General features: G+C 52.1%; 1 protein-coding gene across 7 annotated transcripts; it reads left to right on the top strand.

Moving 5' to 3' along the window:
* Positions 1-322: 322 nt before the first annotated feature.
* Positions 323-20,583, top strand: TGIF2 (TGFB induced factor homeobox 2). 7 transcript variants are annotated; one of them, XM_032141836.2, is made up of 3 exons: positions 323-396; positions 5,945-6,170; positions 19,405-20,583. In XM_032141836.2, the coding sequence occupies exons 2-3, from the start codon at positions 5,979-5,981 to the stop codon at positions 19,924-19,926; spliced, it is 714 nt and encodes a 237-aa protein (XP_031997727.1). In that variant the 5' UTR covers positions 323-396; positions 5,945-5,978; the 3' UTR covers positions 19,927-20,583. The 7 variants fall into 7 exon arrangements, with proteins under 7 accessions (XP_031997727.1, XP_031997725.1, XP_031997724.1 ...); XM_032141834.2 differs by lacking the exon at positions 323-396 and adding an exon at positions 469-524; XM_032141833.2 differs by lacking the exon at positions 323-396 and adding an exon at positions 469-617.
* Positions 20,584-21,242: the final 659 nt, after the last annotated feature.

Raw genomic sequence — 21,242 nt, 5'->3', positions numbered from 1 at the left:
CCCAGACTAACTGGCCTCAGTTTCCCCTCGAAGCAACGGGAGCAATCGCACCGCCGGCAGGACATCTTGTGCGGGGCGCGAACTGACAAAAGTCAGGATTTGCAGAAGTTCCCACTCGGTAACGACCCCCACCCCGGCAAGGAGCACAGTAGGCGCTCCGGAAACGCCCTCCACGAGGAGGGCCGGGCCACTTCCTGCCCCCGAGCGGGCTCTCCCCGGCCGAGGCTCCCACCGCCGCTATGGGGAGGCCATGCAACATTCCTGAGGGCGGGGTGGGCGCAGGAAGAAGGTGCCCGCGGCCCCGCCCCCTCCGGGAGCGCTGGGCGGGGCGAAGCCCCTCGGCGCCGATGACCCGCCCCGCGGGGGGTGGGCGCAGCTCGTCGCGCTCCGCACAAAGTTTGTTTTCTCCCTCCGGGCGGGTGGGGGAGGGCGCAGAGGGCGCGGGGGGAGGAGAGGGGATCTGACGTCAGGCCGCGAGGTGCTTTCCAGCCGCGAGCTGTCAGGCCGAGTGTCAGGCCGGGCAGGTACGCGGCGCGCGCCCCCGGCGCCCCCCGCTCCCCGCCGGGACGCCTCGCGCCGAGCCCGAGGCCGCGTGGACCCGCAAGCCGCTGGGAAAAGTCAGTGCAGGGAGCAGAAGAGGGCCAGATGGGGGTGGGGGCGCGCGGACAACTTGGAAAGTTTCTTTTTGTCGGCCGGACGGGGGAGGGGGCGTCGTCCTGGCGCGTGCGGTTGGGGGTGTGTGAGCTCGGGGGTGTTTGTGAGTCCCGACGGCCCCCGGGGGGCGTTTGTGAGTCCCGACGGCGCTGCGCTCCGGGGGCCGGTGGGGGGCTGTTCCAGCCCCCGGGAGGAAGCCCGCTCGGGCCCTGGTGGGGGGCCCAGCTTCATAGGCTCCCACCCCAGGAGAGGGCCGATCCTGCGCCGGACCTGAGTGAGCGCGCGGGGGGACGGATTTGTTTGGTTTCAAAAGTGCACGTTGCTAACCGCCAGCAGGGCCCCCCCGCCGCCGAGCCGGACAGGGGGCGGCCGAGAGTGACAGCTGGGGGTGGGGGCCGCGGGAAGGCCCGGAGCGGGGGGGCCCTGGGGAGCCCGCGCGAGTTCCCCTTTCCTTTGGAACAAAGGAAAGTCTGTCTCCGAGGCATCTGTCACTCCCAGGCTGGCCAAGGAAGCGGGGCGCGTGGGGCCGGCGCCCCGGAGAAAGTTTGTTCGCGCCGGGACCCTCGGGCAGGCCGAGGGTGATCCGAGCCTCCCGCAGGAGAAGCGCGCAGTCTCCGGGGCAGGGGGCGGCCAACATGGAGTCTGGGCGCAGGGCTGGGGGGGGCGGTGCGGAGGTGGGAGCCCAGCCCCCTCCCCTCTCTTCCCCTCCCCTCCCCCTCCGGGCCCAGTTCGGAGCACAAAGCCGAGCGCGCACGCTCCGCCGTCCCCGCGCCCCGAAGAGTCGGCCAGCCCCGAACTGCCGGGGAAGGGGGTGGGAACCAAACTTTTTCCTGCCCCGGGACAGACACGTGAGTTTTCTTTCTTCCACAGCCCACCGGGATGGCGGGCCCGCGCGGGAGCTGGTGCGCGGAGTCGGCCTGGGGTGTGGGGACTGTGGGGTGCAAGCGCCCCAAGCGCCGGGCGATTCCTCGCCGACCCAGGAGCCATGTGCTCCGACTCGGTCTGGGCCGCGGGGGAGGTTGCGCGCTTTGTCTGAACTGCTGGGAATGCGGGCGTGAGTGCGCGGCCCGGGGGAGTGTCGGGACCGAGCTAGGGGAGTTGTCAGAAAGTTGGTGCGGGAGTGGCTGCAGGTGGCGTCGTGGGAGTCTGTAGGAGGGTGCACGGGATGTTGTGTCGAGGGGGTGCTACCACAGGTCACTGAGGGTAGAACTGATTGTTAGTGTGATGACGCCTGGAGTTTTCCCTGTCGGAGAGATCGGGGGTAGCTGGGTCGGTTGGAGTTCGTGGGTGGGCGGGTACAGAAGTTGGACTAGTTGTGTGGGTCACAGTTGTTCGTGCTAGGCCTGAGGTCTGTAAGCTGTGCGTGTGAGTGCTGTATGTGTCGGTGAAAACCCTAGGGTTTGTAGGGCTTGAGCGATGAGTTCGGGCCAGTTATCCTAGCGCTGTTGGTTAATTGCCTGGCGTGAGTGTGTCTGGGTGCGGTGTGGGGTGCATATGTGGGAAGCCTCCCAGACTATAGATGGCCCTGGGTTTCGGAACACCGAGGTGGAGAAGTTTGTGTAGACTGAGGGGTCATTCCCCAGAGCCCACCCGGGGAACCCTGCAGACAGACTTGGCTGGCAGCCAGGGTGGAATTTGTACAGATAACCTTGAGTAAACTTCTCACAGCCGGCCAGGGCTGCGTCACTGAGCCCAGATCCCAGCTGCCCTGGTCACCTAGAAATGGCTGTCTCACCTCAGAAAGCAGCCTGCAGTGGTGCTCTCTGAGGAGTGGCACGTCTAACCAGTGCCTGTCTCACCTCCAGGTGGCCTGACTGAAAGGGTAGACCCTTCCCTCGAAAGCCTGGCCTAGCCAGCCCAGAGATCTGGGCTCAGGTCCAAGAAGAGGAAACAAAACCTGGGAGATGCCAGAGTCTGTTGGCCGGCCTGCTGGGGAGCTGTTAAAAGGCTGAGAAGGGAGGAGCCTTTGAGATCCTGGCATCAGCCTGGCCTAGAACTTTTGCTTTTAAAATGAAAATCTGACTGGGCGCGGTGGCTCACGCCTGTAATGCCAGCACTTTGGGAGGCCGAGGCGGGCGGATCACCTGAGGTCAGGAGTTGGAGACTAGCCTGGCCGACATGGCAAAACTCTGTCTCTACCAAAACTACAAAAAAAAAAAAAAAATTAGCTAGATGTGGTGGCACACACCTGTAATCTCAGCTGTTCGGGAGGCTGAGGCAGGATAATTGCTTGAACCCGGGAGACGGAGGTTGCGGTGAGCCAAGATTGCGCCACTGCACTCTAGCCTGGGCTACAGAGCGAGACTCCATCTCAAAAAAAAAAAAAAAAAAAAAAAAAAAAGAAAGAAAGAAAATCTTTGTTGCATGTGTGAAACAGAACTTTGTCCAGGGGCTGAGCAGCTGAGTTGGGTTATCTAGGGAAACTCCTTCCTTCATTTGACAGGTGAAGAGGGGACTCAAGCTCAGAGAGGGGAGGATCCTTGCCCAAGGTTACAGTGCCAAGTGGAGGGTAGGCCTTGCTCATTCATCTAGATTTTGAGTGGTTGAGTCTAGGACCAGGCCAAAGGGGCCTGACAAAGGAGAATGTCCAAGAAGCAACCAGTAGAGAGATGACTCACCTCTCTCACTGCAAGGTACACAGTAGGTGCTCCTTAAATATTACTTGGACTGCTGCAGGATCATGGTGACCTGTAGTTTCCAGATTTCTCACTGGGCCTTGGGAGACCCAGGAGGCAAGACGCTATATAGCTCACAAGAGGGGGTAGGGAGAGGCCTGGTCCAAATCCAACTTCACTATCCTAACCTGGGGGTGGGATTTTTTTCCTTTACAGCTTTATTGAGATATAACTCACATACCATGCAATTCACCCATTAAAGTATACTCATCAGCAGGTTTGGTATGTTTGCAACCATCACTATAATCAATTTTAGGACTTTTTGGGGGGGATAGGGAGACAGGGTCTTGCTCTGCCTCTCAGACGGGAATGCAGTGGTGTGATCTCATCTCATTGCAACCTCTGCCTCCGGGCTCAAGCGATTCTCCCACCTCAGCCCCCAGAGTAGCTGGGACCACAGACATGTGTTACTATGCTCAACTAATTTTTGTATTTTTTGTAGAGATGGGGTTTCACCGTGTTGCCCAGGCTAGTCTTGAACTACTGAGCTCAAGCGATCCACCTGCCTTGGCCTCCCAAAGTGCCATGACTATAGGTGTGAGCCACAGCACATGGCATTTTTTTTTATTATTTTATTTTTGAAAACGGGTTCTTAACTGTGTTGTCCAGGTTGACATACACTGGTGTGATCATAGCTCACTACAGCCTTGAACTCCTGGGTTCAAAGGATCCTCTCACCTCAGCCTCTCAGAGTAGCTGGGACTACTGGCACACCACCACACTGGGCTAATTTTTATTTTATTTTATTTTATTTTATTTTTTTTTGTTGTTGTTGAGACAGAGAATCACTCTGTCGCCCAGGCTGGAGTGCAATGGCATGATCTCGGCTCACTGCAACCTCCACCTCCTAGGTTCATGCAGTTCTCCTGCCTCAGCCTCTCGAGTAGCTGGGATTACAGGTGTGTGCCACAACACCTAGCTAATTTTGTGTGTGGGGGTGTGTGTGTCTGTGTGTGTGTTTTTAGTAGAGACGGGGTTTTGTCATATTGGCCAGGGTGGTCTCGAACTCCTGACCTCAGGTGAGCCACCCGCCTCGGCCTCCCAAAGTGCTGGGATTACAGGCGTGAGCCACCGTGCCTCGCCTTTGTTTTTTTTTGTTTGTTTGTTTGTTTGTTTTTTGTTTTTTGTTTTTTTTTGAGACGGAGTCTTGCTCTGTCGCCCAGGCTGGAGTGCAGTGGCGCGATCTCAGCTCACTGCAACCTCTGCCTCCCGGGTTCACGCCATTCTCCTGCCTCAGCCTCTCCGAGTAGCTGGGACTACAGGCGCCCGCCACCACGCCCGGCTAATTTTTTGTATTTTTTTTAGTAGAGACGGGGTTTCACCGTGGTCTCGATCTCCTGACCTCGTGATCCGCCCGCCTCGGCCTCCCAAAGTGCTGGGATTACAAGCGTGAGCCACCGCGCCCGGCTGTTTGTTTGTTTTTTGAGATGGAGTCTCGCTCTGTCACCAGGCTGGAATGCGGTGGCACGATCTCGGCTCACTGCAACCTCCGCCTCCCAGGTTCAAGCAATTCTCCTGCCTCAGCCTCCCAAGTAGCTGGGACTACAGGCATGCGCCACCATGCCCAGCTAATTTTTGTATTTTTAGTAGAAACGGGGTTTCACTATGTTGGCCAGGATGGTCTCAATGTCTTGACCTTGTGATCTGCCTGCCTCGGCCTCCCAAAGTGCTAGGATTACAGGCATAAGCCACTGTGCCCGGCCTTTGTTTTTTGAGACCTTTTTTATTTTGTTGTCACCCAGGCTGAAGTGCAGTGGCACAAACACAGTTCACTACAGCCTTGACCTCGTGGGCTCAAGCAATACTGCCTCAGTCCCACAAGTAGGTGGGCCCACAGGTGCACAACATGATGCCTGGCTTATTTTTGTATTTTGTGTGTGTGTGTGTGTGCGCCACTGCGCAGGCCTTGGGCAGCTTTCTTAGTCTCTATAAAATGATGATAATAATAGCTTCTCCTTTATTGGGGAATTGTAATGATTAAATGAGATAACATGTAAAATGCTCAGTACAGGCCAGGCATGGTGGCTCACGCTTGTAATCCTAGCACTTTGGGAGGCTGAGGCTGCTAGATCTCTTGAGGCCAGGAGTTAAGACCAGCCTGGCCAATATGATGAAACCCTGTGTCTACCAAAAAATACAGAAAGTCAGCCAGGTGTGATGGTGCATGCCTGTAATCCCAGCTACTTAGAGGCTGAGGTGGGAGAATCACTTGAACCTAGGAGACAGAGGTTGAAGTGAGCCGAGATGGCGCCACTGCACTCCAGCCTGGGCTACAGAGTGAGAGCCTGTCTCAAAAAAAAAAAAAAAAGGAAAAACCAAATGCTTAGTACCGAACATGGAGAACAGTAGACCTCAGTAGAAGCTGTAATTGTTTCCAGTCTGAGTCCTGCTTGTGAATGAGCTGCCATTCGGTAGTCACCTACCTGTTCCATGAAGTGGAGGAACTTTGGACTCATCTCTTCTAGCTTGCTCGGGCTGTGTTATGGCCTGAGATTCTGAATTGCAACTACCCCATTTCTGGTGTCGCAGGCTCAGGTAATGCTGAGCGTGTTTGGAGACTAGGAAAAGGCGGTACATGCTAATGATGTTCCCATCCCTTGTGTCCCTTGTCCCAGGTTTACCCAAGGTCCAGCCTAGCCCCTAGGCACCATGTCGGACAGTGATCTAGGTGAGGACGAAGGCCTCCTCTCCCTGGCGGGCAAAAGGAAGCGCAGGGGGAACCTGCCCAAGGAGTCGGTGAAGATCCTCCGGGACTGGCTGTACTTGCACCGCTACAACGCCTACCCCTCAGAGCAGGAGAAGCTGAGCCTTTCTGGACAGACCAACCTGTCAGTGCTGCAAGTAAGGAGGGGATCTGGATAAGGGGGTGGCAGGAGGATCTGGGTTCTAGTCCTATTCCAGCCGTGTCACTGACTCACTGTGGTCTTGGGCCACTCACTTTCGCTGTCTGGGCTTCGGTTTCTTCTTGGGTTAGGGGAGAACACCCACTCTCCCTGTCTCAAGGGAAGACAATGAAATAGGGTCGCTGCAGTCAATTTCAGACTTTAGATAGTCCTTTTTTTTTGAGACGGAGTCTTGCACTGTCACCCGGACTGGAGTGCAATGATGTGATCTGGTTAACTGCAACCTCCACCTCCCGTGTTCAAGCGATTCTCCTCCCAAACTAGCTGGGATTACAGGTGCCTGCCACCATGCCCAGCTAATTTTTTGTATTTTTAGTAGAGACAGGGTTTCACCATGTTGGCCAGGCTGGTCTCGAACTCCTGACCTTGTGATTCGCCCGCCTAAGCCTCCCAAAGTGCTGGGATTACAGGCGTAAGCTACCACGCCCGGCCCAGACTTTGGATAGTTCTGAAGAGGCAAGGAATTTAATGTTGTCAATGTTTAGGTGTCATCATTAACTTTGGAGGCCAAGGGAAGATGAGAAGGCATCGAGCATCTAGGATTCGGCCCCCAGCCCCAGCACAGTATTGGACGGCGACTTGGTTGAAAGGGGCAGCTGTGATTTGCAGTGTTGTTAAGAGATGGGGCAGGATCACAGTCCAGGAAAGGGCAGAAGTCAGAGGTTCTATGTTCATAATCCAGTTCTGCCTCACGTCTTGAGTTCCTCATCTGTAAAGGGGCAGGGGGTGCACAGAGTCCTCCCCTGCCTGGTGGATCTGTTGTGACAAATAGATTCAGAACTGGATGTGAAAGTGCTTTGCAAACCATGCACATGAACACGCTCAAAAGATAGCCTTATCCCCTTTTTGTCAGAGTGCAAAGTACTGTCCCCTTTGAATCGTGCCTATTGCTGACCCGCAGGTGTCTTTGTTCTGCTTTCCTGGAGCAGAGGCGGGGGACCCTGGACCACCATTGCTTTGGCTCCAGTTCGCCTCTCCCCTTCTGGAGACACACAGTAGGCCCTTAGCCTAATACCAGAGGCCCAGCCCTGCCCTGCTGGCCCCCACTGCTCCCTTCCTGAGCCAGTCAAACCTCTCCCACAAGCTCCCCTGTTTCTCTTTCCCCCTCTGTCCTTTCATAGCTTGTTACTCCAACCTTTGGTGCTGTCTCTCCCTCCTTCCCTTATCCCACTCTGAACCTCCCACGTCTTCCCAGCTCCTATCTTTCTTCCATGTAGAGACATGGTAAGTATTTCAGCCCTCAGAACTCCTGTCACCTGACTTTATACTCTGGGCAATGGTTAATCCAAGTATCTGTATGAGAAAGGCTCTAAAGTTACAGATCCTGACTCAGATTCCATCTTCTCCACAAGAGGAAGCCTGGACCTTGGCCAAGTCACTGCCTTCTCTCTGAGCCTCATTATTACCTCATCTGAAAAAAGGGAGGTGATTGTAGCGCTTTCATGAGTGTAGGGAGGAAGGGACGAGAAGAAGAATTCAAGGCTCACTGGGGCCCTGCACAGTGGCTCACGCCTGTAATCCCAGCACTTTGGGAGACCAAGGTAGGAGGATCGCATGCGCCCAGGAGTTTGAGACCAGCCTGGGCAACATAGGGAGACCCCATCTGTACAAAACAAAAAAATTAGCTGGGCATGGTGGTACATACCTGTAGTCTCAGCTACTTGGGGGGCTGAAGTGGGAGGAAGGATTACTTGAGCCCTGGAGGTGGAGGCTGCAGTGAGCTATGATCGCACCGCCGCACTCCAGACTAGGCGATGGAGTGAGATGTTGTCTCAAAAAAAAAAAAAAACAAGGCCAGGCACAGTGCCTCACGCCTGTAATCCCAGCACTTTGGGAGGCCAAGGCGGGTGGATCACCTGAGGTCGGGAGTTCAAGACCGGCCTGGCCAACATGGAGAAACCCCATCTCTACTAAAAATACAAAAAAATTAGCCAGGTGTGGTGCTGCACGCCTGTAATCCAAGCTACTCGGGAGGCTGAGGCAGGAGAATATCTTGAACCCGAGAGGCGGAGGTTGCGATGAGCCGAGATGGTGGCATTGCACTCCAGCCTGGGCAACAAGAACAAGACTCCGTCTCAAAAACAAAACAAAACAAAACAAAAAACAAAAAACACCTACTGGTCAGTGTTTGGCATACAGTGGGTGTTTCTACTGTTTTCAGCTTCATCTCTCTGCCTAAGGCACAAAGTCTTGGGCTGATCCTGGGTGCCCAGCAGTGCATGGCATCTCACAGTGTACCTCCTCAGCATGGAGTTGTGCGGAGTTGGGATCCCAGAGAGGATCCAGACACATTCTTACCCTCGAGGAGTGTCTAGACAGCCTCTTTATGGGTCTCCCTGCCTTCAGCCTTCAGCCTTGTTCATTTAATCCATTATTTTGAACACAAAAGCCCAAATCTGATAGGGCCAGGCACTCCTGGACTCTACTGCCCTCAGGATAGAGTCCAAACTGATCTACAGCCTAGGTTTGGGGCTGCTGCTTATATTCCCAGTGCACCTCACCCTGTCCTGTCAAACCACTTGTTATACTCTATTGGAATTGCTTTTTGTCAGGGACACTTTTCTCAAACCTGAGAAATATACTAACTCCTTTTATTTATTTATTTGTGTGTGTGTGTGTGTGTGATGGAGTCTTGCTCTGTCACCCAGGCTGGAGTGCAGTGGTGCAATGTCAGCTCACTGCAACCTCTGCCTCCCGGGTTCAAGTGATTCTCCTGCCTCAGCCTCCTGAGTAGCTGGGATTACAAGGCGCATGCCACTACGCCCAGCTAATTTTTGCTGGCCAGGCTGGTCTTGTACTCCTGGCCTCAAGTAATCCATCCACCTCAGCCTCCCAAAGTGCTGGGATTACAGGCGTAAGCCCCCGTGCCTGGCCTATCTTTTTAAAGAAAACATTTTTCAGCCGGGAATGGTAGCTCATGCCTGTAATCCCAATACTTTGGGAGGCCGAGGCAGGCAGATCACCTAAGGTCAGGAGTTCGAGACCAGCCTGACCAACATGGTGAAACCCCATCTCTCCTAAAGATACAAAGTTAGCCAGGTGTGGTGGCGCATGCCTGTACTCCCAGCTACTCAGGAGGCTGAGGCAGGAGAATCACTTTTGAACCCAGGAGGCAGAGGTTGCGGTGAGCCGAGATCGCGCCATTACACTCCAGCTTGGGCAACAAGAGTGAAACTCCGTCTCAAAAAATAAAAAAATAAAACATTTTTCATGGACCCATCTCCCCGCAAGATGTTAACTTGAATCATTTTTATCACATCACTTAGGTAAAACATAAAACTGGGTATTAAAAAAAAAAAAAAAACACTTCTTTTTGCTTTTGTTCTTATACCTAACCTTAAAATCAAACTGTTTCCAAAGTAGATAAATGTAAAAACCGTGACATTCCACCTGACTGTATTAACTGAAAATGGTGGGTGGTGCTTTGCTGACTGCACTGCAGGATGTGGTGTGACAAAGGCACAGACTCAGCAGAGTAGATCTGGATGGTCTTAGGCCCCAGTGCTCCTACTGGTGATGAAAATGGAAACCCAAAGCCAAACATCCTTCTAGAGAACTGGCAAACCCCTCAAGGTGACACATCCACAGGTCCCACCTGGAGAAATGTGAGTGTAAGGAAAGGAGACTGGGCATCACCTGGAGGGAGGGGACCCATGGTGGCCACCTGCTCTAGAGTCATGCCAAGAGTTAAGAGCAGTGGGGACCACCCAGCCCTCCTTGATGGAAACTGACCATGAATCCCATGTCAGCCCCAGCTGCACACCTCTCTGGTAACTCCTCCCAGTTAGCTCATTGCCCCTCAGCTCATTTGGTCAATTACCAGCTCCTGTACATATACCCCTTAAATATTTCAGGGTTTTGGCTTCTTTCCTACCCTCATCTAAACCATCATTATCTGATCACAATCATTTATCACTCCCCAACTTAAAACCCTTCAGGCCAGGCATAGTGGTTCATGCCCGTAATTCCAGCACTTTGGGAGGCTGAGGCAAGCAGTTCGCTTGAGGCCAGGCCAAGTGTTTTGAGACCAGCCTGGTTAACATGGTTAACCTCTTCAATACTAAAAATACAAAAATAGCCGGGCATGGTGGCACATGCCTGTAACCCCTGCTACTCAGGAGGCTGAGGTACAAGAGTCACTTGAACCAGGAGGAGGAGACTGCAGTGAGATCGTGCCACTGCACTCCAGCCTGGGCAACAGCAAAACTCTGTCTCAAAAAAAAAAAAAAAAAAAAAAAACCTTCAATGGGCTGGCAGGGTAACTCATACCTGTAATCCCAGCACATTGGGAGGAGGCTAGGATGGGAGACTCTCTTGAGCCCAGGAGTTCAAGGCTGCAGTGAGCTATGATCAATCATGCCACTGCTCTCCAGCCTAGGTGACAGAGCGAGACCCTATCTCTAAAAAGAAAGAAAAAAAAAAAGTCTGGGCGCGGCGGCTTACGCCTGTAATCCCAGCACTTTGGGAGGCCAAGGCGGGTGGATCACCTGAGGTAAGAAGTTGGAGACCTACCTGGCCAACTTGGTGAAACCTTGTCCTACTACAAATAAAAAAATTAGGCCGGGCACAGTGGCTTACGCCTGTAATCCCAGCGCTTTGGGAGGCTGAGGTGGGTGGATCACCTGAGGTCAGGAGTTTGAGACCAGCCTGGCCAACATGGCAAAACCCCATCTCTACTAAAAATACAAAAATTAACCAGGAGTGGTGCTGTGTGCCTGTAATCCCAGCTACTTGGGAGGCTGAGGCAGGATAATCACTTGAACCTGGGAGACGGAAGTTGGAATGAGCTGAGACTGCACCACCGCACTCCAGCCGGGGCAACAGACTAAGACTCTGTCTCCAAAAAAAAATTAGCTGGACGTGGTTGCGGGTACCTGTAATCCCAGCTACTTGGGAGGCTGAGGCAAGAGAATTGCTTCATCTCGGGAGGCGGAGGCTGTAGTGAGCTGTGATTGCACCATTGCACTCCAGCCCGGGCAACAGAGCGAGAGTCCATCTCAAAAAAAAGAAAAAAAACCTTCAATGGCTTTTGCCAGCCTAATGACATCACCTGCCCGTGTCTACATCTTGAACCTCAACCCTGGTCCCCCACATTCCCACTACATTGATCCACCTCCCCAGATCATTTTCCTCCCACCCCTGACCAGGAGGCTCCCAGTCCCTAAAGGAGCCGTATGCTCTCACAGCAGATAGATGAGGTCAGAGCACTGGGACACTAAACTGTAATTGCACCAAATTCTAGAGGTGTGGAGAGCACTGACCTAGTGTTGTTCATAGTTACAGCCCTAGTGTAGCATAGTGCTTGGTATCTGGTAAGTAGGTGCTCAGTAAATAACGTTGAAGTGGCAGAAAAGGACTATAAAGTGTTAGAAGGGTCAACAGGCAGGACCACAGAAGTAAGGAAATGTAATGGCTCCTAATCATGAAAAATAGCCTAAAGCCTGGGAGCATCATTTTTTCCTGTATTTATTAATTTTTGTTTGTTTGTTTGTTTGTTTTTTGAGACGGAGTCACTCTGTTGCCCAGGCTGGAGTGCAGTGGCGCAATCTCAGTTCACTGCAACTTCTGCCGCCCAGGTTCAAGCAATTCTCCTGCCCCAGCCTCCCGAGTAGCTGGGATTACAGGCGCCTGCCACCAGGCCAAGCTAATTTTTGTAGTTTTAGTAAAGACAGGGTTTCACCATCTTGGCCAGGCTGGTCTCGAACTTCCGACCTCAGGTGATCTGCTCGCTTCAGCCTCCCAAAGTGCTGGGATTACAGGCGTGAGCCACTGCTCCCGGCCTCCTGTATTTAATTAATTTCATTTTCCATTAAGGACATTTAAGAATATCTATAAAAGCTGAACGCAGGCTGGGCACAGTGGCTCACACCTATAATTCCAGCACTTTGGGAGGCCAAGGCGAACGGATCACCTGAGGTTGAAAGTTCAGGACCAGCCTGACCAACACGGAGAAACCCCATCTCTACTAAAAAATAGAAAATTAGCTGGGCGTGGTGGCGCATGCTTGTACTCCCAGCTACTCAGGAGGCTAAGGCAGGAGAATCACTTTTGAACCCAGGAGGCGGAGGTTGTGGTGAGCGAGATCGTGCCATTGCACTCCAGCCTGGGCAACAAGAGTGAAACTCTGTCAAAAAGAAGAAAAAAAAAGCCAGGCACAGTGTCTCACGCCTGTAATCCCAACACTTTGGGAGGCTGAAGCGGGTGTATCACTTGAGGCCAGGAGTTGTAGACCAGTCTGGCCAATGTGGTGAAACCCCGTCTCTACTAAAAATAGTCCCAGCTACTCGGGAGGCTGAAGCAGGAGAATCACTTGAACCTGAGGGTGGTGGAGGTTGCAGGGAGCCAAGATCATGCCACACTCCAGCCTGGTCTACAGAGCGGGACTCTGTCTTTAAAAAAAAAAAAAAAAACTCCACAGAAGTAAGAGAATATAATAATCAACCACCAGCACCAGTCACTCGGCATGAACAAGTATCAACATTTTGCCAAGCTTGTTTTATCTCTCCCTGGGGGCATCTCTTTTGATTGTCTCCTTTAACCCTCCCAGGAGCAATTCATTAGCAAGTCAATGACTCAACTAACTGGTTTGCTGGTACTTCCCTGGGGCTAAGCAGTTGGGAGGGTTAGGGAAAAAGAAGTCGTTTGTAAAGGATTTTCACAGGTCCCTTCGACATCCTCTAAGCCCAATTTATTGGTTGGACTAGATCTATGGCTACCTGGCAGGGTTCTGGTTCTTCCATTCCTTTACTGTAACAATGGTTGGGGATATACCACGTGCCAGGCCTGGGACTCTGTGTTGGGTACACAGTGGTAGAATGGGCAGCTTCCTGAGGGAAGCCTTCCCAAAGCCCATACCAGGGCAGGGGCAGCAGTCCCCCTGGCAAGGGCTGTTGGGTGAGAAAGGAACCTGGTGCAGAGGCTGTAGTGGTCAGCTGTGGGGGAGGAGTGTCCTGGCCTGGCCCCCAGGGCAGCCAGGGATGTAGGAGCTGCTCTCCTCTGGCTCCAAAGCTAGCTGCCCTCTGATTCTTCCCACAAGCAACTTCTATTTTTCCCCATCTCAAGGCCTTTCATCTGTGTGTATGTTTTTTGAACTTCTGTGTAAGCTTTTTGGCTTAAATAAAGGGCTTGGCCTGCAAGGACAAGTAACCAGTAGGCTAAACCATTGGTTCCTAAGTCTGGGTGGCCAGACTTTCTGGGTAGCTGGTCTGAAAACACACTGCCAACTCCACCCCTCACCCCCACTAGATCAATAAAGCAGAGGGGGAAATCACTATTTAACAGTCTTTAAAAATCTCCCCCAGGCTGGGTGTGGTTGCTTTGCCTGTAATCCCAGAACTTTGGGAGGCCAAAGCGGGCGGATCACTTGAGGTCAGGAGTTTGAGACCAGCCTGGCCAACATGGTGAAACCCTGTCCCTATTAAAAATACAAAAATTAGTTGGGCATGTTGTCGTGTGCCTGTAATCCCAGCTACTTGGGAGGCTGAGGCAGGAGAATTGCTTGAACCCGGGAGGCGGAGGTTGCAGTGAACCGAGATCGCACCATTGCACTCCAGCCTGGGGCAAAGAAGTGAGACTCCATCTCCCCCCCCAAAAAAAAAAAATCTCCCCTAAGGTGATTCTAACAGAGAGCTGCCTTCAAGAGCACCTGGACATGGCAGTCCCAGCGTGAATGGTTGTACCATGATGTTTGGGAAGGGCGCCTCAGTGCCTTCGCTTCCTTGACACGAAAATGAGAGGGTTTTTGCCTGCATTCATTAGCTGCTGCTCCCAGCATCACAGCCTTTGTCAGCCTCCTGGTGTTCCTCCCACCCCCATTTGCCACAGTGATTCCTCCCTTGTCCCTCAGTAGCCTTTCAGATAGAGCCCTGTTTTATGGTAGAGACCGGCTTTCAGGTCCCCAGCCTATGTTCTGCCATATATATCACAGAGTTCACTTTGACCTTCTTCCTACCATCTCCCCAAGGACCTTGAGTGGGGACAAGTCACAGGTTCTTTTCCTGACTTAAGCACAGGTTAGGCAGCTGGAAGGGGCTGCAGAAGGGGCACTGGCAGCCACTCAGTCCCCCCACCTTGCCTTGTCCAGCTGTGCATTTTTCTGGGCTAAGAAGAAAAAACAGACAGATGCTAGGCTGCCAAGTGCTCTGGACAGGACAGTCTTGTGGGGGAGCGTGTGGAGGGGTGTTTTTCTGTTCTCTGAACCCTCAGCCAAAGTGGGACGTGCCTTTAGGGGCTAGGTGCCCAAACAGATGCTGAGGAATGCCCAGGCTGCCCTCCCTGAGACCGCCTGCTCAACAACACTCCTTTGCTTGACCCAGGTCACTGTGACCTGACCATTTTTCCCCTGCAGCACAGGTATGGGAGAAGGCAGCTGTGGGAGGGAGGGAGAGAAGGACACAGAAACTGCTCCTGTGCAAGGAAGTCTCCCTCTCACTCTTCAGCTGGTAGTGGGGTGGCTGCCCAGAACCAGGCTGTCTGGATCAAACCCAGCTTTTGCACTTGTGACCTTGAACAAGTTTCTGAACCTCTCCGATCTGTTTCTTCAGGGGAGATCATCATATAACCTGTCTGATAGGCTGAGATTGAATGAATAATTAGATACGAAATGTGAATAGCGCCTGAGGCCAGGCGTGGTGGCTCACACCTATAATCCCAACACTTTGGGAGGTTGAGGTGAGCAGATCACCTGAGTTCAGGAGTTCGACACCAGCCTGGCCAACATGGGGAAACCCCATCTCTACTTAAAAAAAAAAAAGCCTGGCGCAGTGGCTCACGGCTGTAATCCCAGCACTTTGGGAGGCCAAGGCAGGTGGATCACGAGGTCAGGAGATTGAGACCGTCCTGGCTGACACAGTGAAACCCCGTCTCTACTAAAAATCCAAAAAAAAAAAGCCAGACATGGTGGCGGGCACGTGTAATCCCAGCTACTCAGGAGGCTGAGGCAGGAGAATCTCTTGAACCCAGGAGGCTGAGGTTTCAGTGAGCCAAGATCGCGCCACTGCACTCAGCCTGGGCAGCAGAGTGAGACTGTCTCAAAAAAAAAAAAAAAAAAAAAATAGCACCTGATGTGTTTTGTGTTCAAATGTTTGCTATCAGGATCATGATGTTTATTACTCAGCTATCCCCTTTGTTCCTCTGGAAAGGTAACAGCAAAGCTGGCTGGGCGCGGTGGCTCATACCTTTGGGAGGCTGAGGCAGGCGGATTGCTTGAGTCCAGGAGTTCGAGACCAGCTGGCCAATATGGTGAAACCCCATCTCTACAAAAAAATACCAAAAAAAAGAATCTGAGCGTGGTGGCACATGTCTGTGGTCCCAGCTACTTGGGAGGCTGAGGTGAGAGAATTACCTAAACCCAGGAGGTCAAGGCTGTAGTGAACTGTGATTGCACCACTGCACTCCAGCCTGGGTGACAGAGTGAGACCCTGTCTTTTAAAAAAAAAAAAAAAAAAAAAAAAAAGGCACAGCAAAGCAGTGGAGGCCCTAAAGCCAGGAGGCCTGGTTTTAAATCCCAGCTCTGCAGTGGGAGGATGTGTGACTGGACAAGAGCTTTCTTCTCTTTGAGCTCAGTTCTCTCTAGTACTTTGGGGAGACTGCCCTCTACCCTCCAGGCTTGTATGCAGATTAAACATAATGCAAGTGAGGTGGCTGGCATGATACTGCTATCAAAGGTGTTTGAATAAGTTTGTTCCCTTCCTTCATCCCACCCAGCTGTTGAGCTCTTCCTTTTTTTGTTTTTTTTTTTGTTTTTTTTTGAGATGGAGTCTTGCTTTGTCACGCAGGCTGGAGTGCAATGGTGCAATTTCGACTCACCGCAACCTCTGCCTCGTGGGTTCAAGCAGTTCTCTCAGCCTCCTGAGTAGCTGGGACTACAGGCACACGCCACCACACCCTGCTAAGCCCTTCCTCTCTTTAGGGTTTTCCTACAGCCCTAGTCAGGATTCAGCTCAGCCAGCGTCCACTGAAGCCTGTTGGTATGTGTGTGCATTGGAGCACCATAGTGGTGAAGAGGGGCAAATAAGAACCCCAGAGCCAGGGCCCCTCCTGGCTGGAATGGAATGGGAGAGAAGGGCCACAGAAGCCTCTGGCTCTACCCTGCCTATGAGCCTTCCAGCCTGACAGCCTGGTGCTGTCTTTGAGTCACCTGTGGAATAGATGCAGCTGCAGTTAGCTAGGTTAGGAGAAAAGATAGGACCAGAAGAAGGACCTAGAGTGTGAAATTTCAGTCAAGCCACTGTTTAGACCACTTAATGGTTTTCCTTGGTGCTCTGGCCTGGTTGTCAGCCCTGTCCACCTCTGAGCTCATCAGCTACCATTCACCGGTTCCTTAAGCCAACCCTTTCCTGCCTCAGTTCCGTTGCATTGGAGGACCATAGAGGTGAAGGAGGGCAGATGAGAACCCCACAGCCAAGGCCTTTCCTTGGAATTGTCTAGAACATTCTTAGCTTTCTGTACGGCTGGCTCTTCCTTATCCTTACGTCTCAGCCTTCCGGAACCCTTAGCTATGGGAGTTTCTCTTATCTTTATAATCCCCCCGTTATTCTTGTTTCTTTTTGGCGCTTATTGGTGGTTATTCACCTAATGGTTGATCGTCAGGCTCCATGACTAGGTGCACTGTAAGCTCCACAGGGTGGAGTGCATGTCTGTTTAATTCACAAAGGCATCCCAGCACTGAGAACTGGGCCCAATATGCCAGGCACTCAAATAATATTTGAATGAGCAAGAAGCCTTGAAGAGTAGCAGGAAGGTGAGAAGCTCTAACTTTACTTTTTTTTTTTAAGATAGAGTCTCACTCTGTTACCCAGGCTGGAGTGCAATGGCGTGGTCATGGCTCACTGCAACCTCCACCTCCCAGGTTCAAGCAATTCTCCTGCCTCAGCCCCCCAAGTAGCTGGGACTACAGGCGCGTGCCACCACACGCGACTAATTTTTGTATTTTTAGTAGAAATGGGGTTTCACTATGTTGGCCAGGCTGGTCTCAAACTCCTGACCTCGTGGTCTGCCCACTTCGGCCTCCCAAAATGCTGGGATTACAGGCGTGAGCCACCACGCTCGACCGACTTTTTTTTTCTTTGAGACAAGGTCTCACGCTGTCACTCAGGCTGGAGTACAGTGGCACAATCACAGCTCACTGCAGCCTCAAACTCCTGGGCTCAATTGATCCTGTCACCTCAGCCTCGCAAGTAGCTGAGACTACAGACACGCACCACCATACCCAGCTAATTTTTGTACTTCTTGTAGACACAGGGTTTGGCCATGTTGACCAGGCTGGTCTGGAACTCCTGAGTGAGAGCCATCCGCCCACCTTGGCCTCCTAAAGTACTGGGACTGCAGGCATGAGCTGCAGCACCCAGCCTGATTCTCCAGGCTGGAGTGCACTGGCATTATCACGGCTCACTGCAGTCTCAGCCTCCCTGGCCTCAGGTGATCCTCCCACCTCAGCCTCCTGGGTAGCTGGGGCTATATGGCAAGTGCTGTCACAACAGCTAATTTTTTTGTATTTTTGTAAAGATGTGGTTTCACCATGTTGCCCAGGCTGGTCTCGAATCCCTGGGCTCAAGTGATCTGCCCACCTCAGCCTCCTAAAGTGCTGGAATTACAGGTGTGAGCCACCGTGCCCAGCCAGGGGAGGGTCTTCATGTCCAGGCTCTGGAGTCTGGACTTGATCCTGTAGGCAGTAGGAGACAAATGGCAGTTTTCTAGAACAGGAATGATAGCCATGGCATTTTAGAAAGAGAACACAAAACCAGTAAAGAGGCTAGACTGGAAAGCTGTAAAGTTGGGGGCTATTCAAGAGAGTCCAGAGATAGGGGGCAGGGTGCTAGAGGTGTCCCCCAAACCACATGCATATCACTTAATGGTGAGAAATTTTATGCTTCTCAACAATCAGCTAGATGGGAATGGGGTCAGAGTTAGTGGTAGCTTTCTCAGCAGCATGTGGAAAAAAGTCAAGGATGTTGGTTGAGCGCATGTTCTGCTGAGGCTACTACTCCTGGTATTGCTGAGAAATAAGAATGACTTTCTTCCAGGCCAGGCGCAGTGGCTCATGCCTGTAATCCCAGCACTTTGGGAGGCCGAGGCAGGCGGAGCACTTGAGGTCAGGAGTTCTAGACCAGCCTGGCCAACATGCTAAAAACCCATCTCTACCAAAAAAAAATAGTAATAAGGAAAAAATAAAGAATAACTTTCTTCCTGACAGCTCCCTTGTGCCTTTGTGGCTTTCTCCAGCCTGCAGCGAAACTCTGCACTACAAACTTGGGAATGAGTTGCCCTTAGCATCAATTCCTCTCTTCTTCATCCACCCATATCCACCCAGGCAGCAGGTCCTACCATTCCAATATCTTAAACGCAGCAAACATTTGTTCTCTCGCCATCTCCCTTAACGTAACCTGAACTACTAGCAGTACCCTGTCTCCCTGCTTCCAGTCTGTTCTCCACATCATAGGTTGCTCCTTGCGTCAAACCCTTATATAACTCCTCAGTACCCTTAACAATAAAGAAGCAAATCCTCCCCCTAAGAGCTAACCTTCAGTTACCATTCTAAGCCCCAGCCACATGGGGTTTTTGTTTGTTTGTTTGCTTTTTTGAAACTTGCTCTGTCACCCAGGCTAGAGGGCAGTGGTGTAATCTCAGCTCACTGCAACCACCTTCTCCCGGGTTCAAGCAAGTCTCCTGCCTCAGCCTCCTAAGTAGCTGGGATTGTAGGCGTCTGCCACCATGCCCAGCTAATTTTTGTATTTTTAGTAGAGACAGGGTTTCACCATGTTGGCCAGGTTGGTGCGTGTTCTTATTTAACTGTCTTCCCACTATGAACCTCTGTGTTTTCTGCCGTGTTCTGGGGTCCTGGGACATAGTAAGTGCTTCATAGCTGTTTGTTTTGGTTTGTTTTGAAACAGGGTCTTGTTCTATTGCCTAGGCTGGAATCCAGTGGTGCGATCATAGCTCACTTCAGCCTCCCAAGTAGTTGGGACCACAGGGGCGCACCACTACACCTGGCTAACTTCTTTTGTAGAAACAGGGTCTCCCTGTGTTGCCTAGGCTGGTCTCGAACTCCTGAGCTTAAGCAATCCTCCCGCCTTGGCCACCCAAAGTGTTGGGATTACAGGTGTGAGCCACTGTGCCCAGCCCATAGCTGTTTTAGATTGAGCAAACTGATCGGTCTTGTATATTCATTCCAGATATGTAACTGGTTCATCAATGCCCGGCGGCGGCTTCTCCCAGACATGCTTCGGAAGGATGGCAAAGACCCTAATCAGTTTACCATTTCCCGCCGTGGGGGTAAGGCCTCAGATGTGGCCCTCCCCCGTGGCAGCAGCCCCTCAGTGCTGGCTGTGTCTGTCCCAGCCCCCACCAATGTGCTCTCCCTGTCTGTGTGCTCCATGCCGCTTCACTCAGGCCAGGGGGAAAAGCCAGCAGCCCCTTTCCCGCGTGGGGAGCTGGAGTCTCCCAAGCCCCTGGTGACCCCTGGTAGCACACTTACTCTGCTGACCAGGGCTGAGGCTGGAAGCCCCACAGGTGGACTCTTCAACACGCCACCACCCACACCCCCAGAGCAGGACAAAGAGGACTTCAGCAGCTTCCAGCTGCTGGTGGAGGTGGCGCTACAGAGGGCTGCTGAGATGGAGCTTCAGAAGCAGCAGGACCCATCACTCCCATTACTGCACACTCCCATCCCTTTAGTCTCTGAAAATCCCCAGTAGGCATCTGCCAAGAAGGGTGCTCAAGGCTCAAGCCAGCTGTCCTGGGTTTCCGTTTTGGTTCCGTTTCATACAGAGGGTTTTCTATGGATCACTGCTAAACATTGGGATCATCTCCTCTGTCCAGAGGTCTTCGGCAGGAAGACGCCAGCTGGCATCACTGCACTGTGTTGGGGGCCCTCTCCCCTGCTGACTCTGCCGTTTCTCCAGGCCTCCCCTCAGTGATGAGACCAAGAGATCGGAGACAAGCATGGTGCTGCTGCTGCTGCTGCTTCTCCAGAAAATCCCTGGGACACCTTTGTTCCAGCCTGGTTTCCTGGGCTGGGCTCAGGAAAGCTGCCAAATTCAGTCCTATGTTGGGTCCAAGCTGCCCCTGTGCTGTTTCTGTCAAGCCAGGTGTGGACATTCCAAGTTCATATTCATGAACAAAAGAAAAGAGGAACCCAGTGGATGTAACAGAACCGACTCCAGTTGAATGTTTAGATTTTTGCTAAACTGTTTTCTTTTGCCCTTTTTTGCTGTGGTTTGCATTCACGGCAGTAGTTAGCCCAGGTGTGGGGAACGAGAGTGCACTGCATGATAGCGTTCTGGTGAGCTGGGAAGGACCCACCACTGCCACTGGGGATTGTTTTGCAAGAAAGGAATATTTTTATTTTGGGGACCAGCTAAGTCTCTGCAGTAGTGTGAAATTCCAAATGGTTGTTTTATCGTTGGTTTGGTTTACCAAAAAAAAGGCAGGAAAAAAAAAACCGTATGAGCGCATTGGCTTTTCTGCTGCAGGCACAGAAGGGTAGGAAGCCACAGCAGGGGGCAGTCCAGCAGACTCTGACTCAACTTTCTAGGCACCTAGCAGAGAAAGATGGTAAGATCAAAAGGTGTTTGGTTTTTCTTTTAATTTTTATTGTAGTTTTTTTGGGGGGGTGGGGGAAGTAAACTAGACTGAAGCGAAGGATTTTTTTTTCTTTAATGTTTTTCCCTTTGTTCTTGAACACTTTTGCCCTGCAGCCTGAGTTTTGAATTCTTTTAGGAACTTGGATTAGAGGGGCCCATATGTCAGAAGCTCCCAGCACCTCCTACTTGGGAGAAAAGTGAGCCATCTGCTGGTCCAGGAAGTCCTCCAGAGAGGCAGCTTTTCCCACAATGGTGGCAGGAAACTTTGGGGAAAGCAGGAATGGTGTCCACTGCTGCTGAGGAACTGTCTTCAGAGAAGGCAGGGCTGGAAAAGGGTTAGAAGCCTCCTAGCTGGGATTGTCTTTGTTTCACCTTTCTTTAAATTAGAGTTACAGAGGCCCCTGCCCAGTGAACAGATCACAATTGGT

The sequence above is a fragment of the Hylobates moloch genome, unplaced genomic scaffold (genome assembly GCF_009828535.3).
Source record: "Hylobates moloch isolate HMO894 unplaced genomic scaffold, HMol_V3 SCAFFOLD_21, whole genome shotgun sequence".
NCBI lineage: Eukaryota > Metazoa > Chordata > Mammalia > Primates > Hylobatidae > Hylobates > Hylobates moloch.
Note: the sequence above shows the minus strand (reverse complement) of the source record. Positions and strands in the feature narration are given on the sequence as shown.

What these genes read in the sequence shown, in the direction of transcription:
- TGIF2 (XM_032141836.2), top strand. Translation starts at nt 5,979, where the DNA reads ATGTCGGACAGTGATCTAGGTGAGGACGAAGGCCTCCTCTCCCTGGCG. An exon ending in CCAACCTGTCAGTGCTGCAA is followed by an intron (nt 6,171 to 19,404) that starts GTAAGGAGGGGA and finishes TATTCATTCCAG; the next exon opens with ATATGTAACTGGTTCATCAA.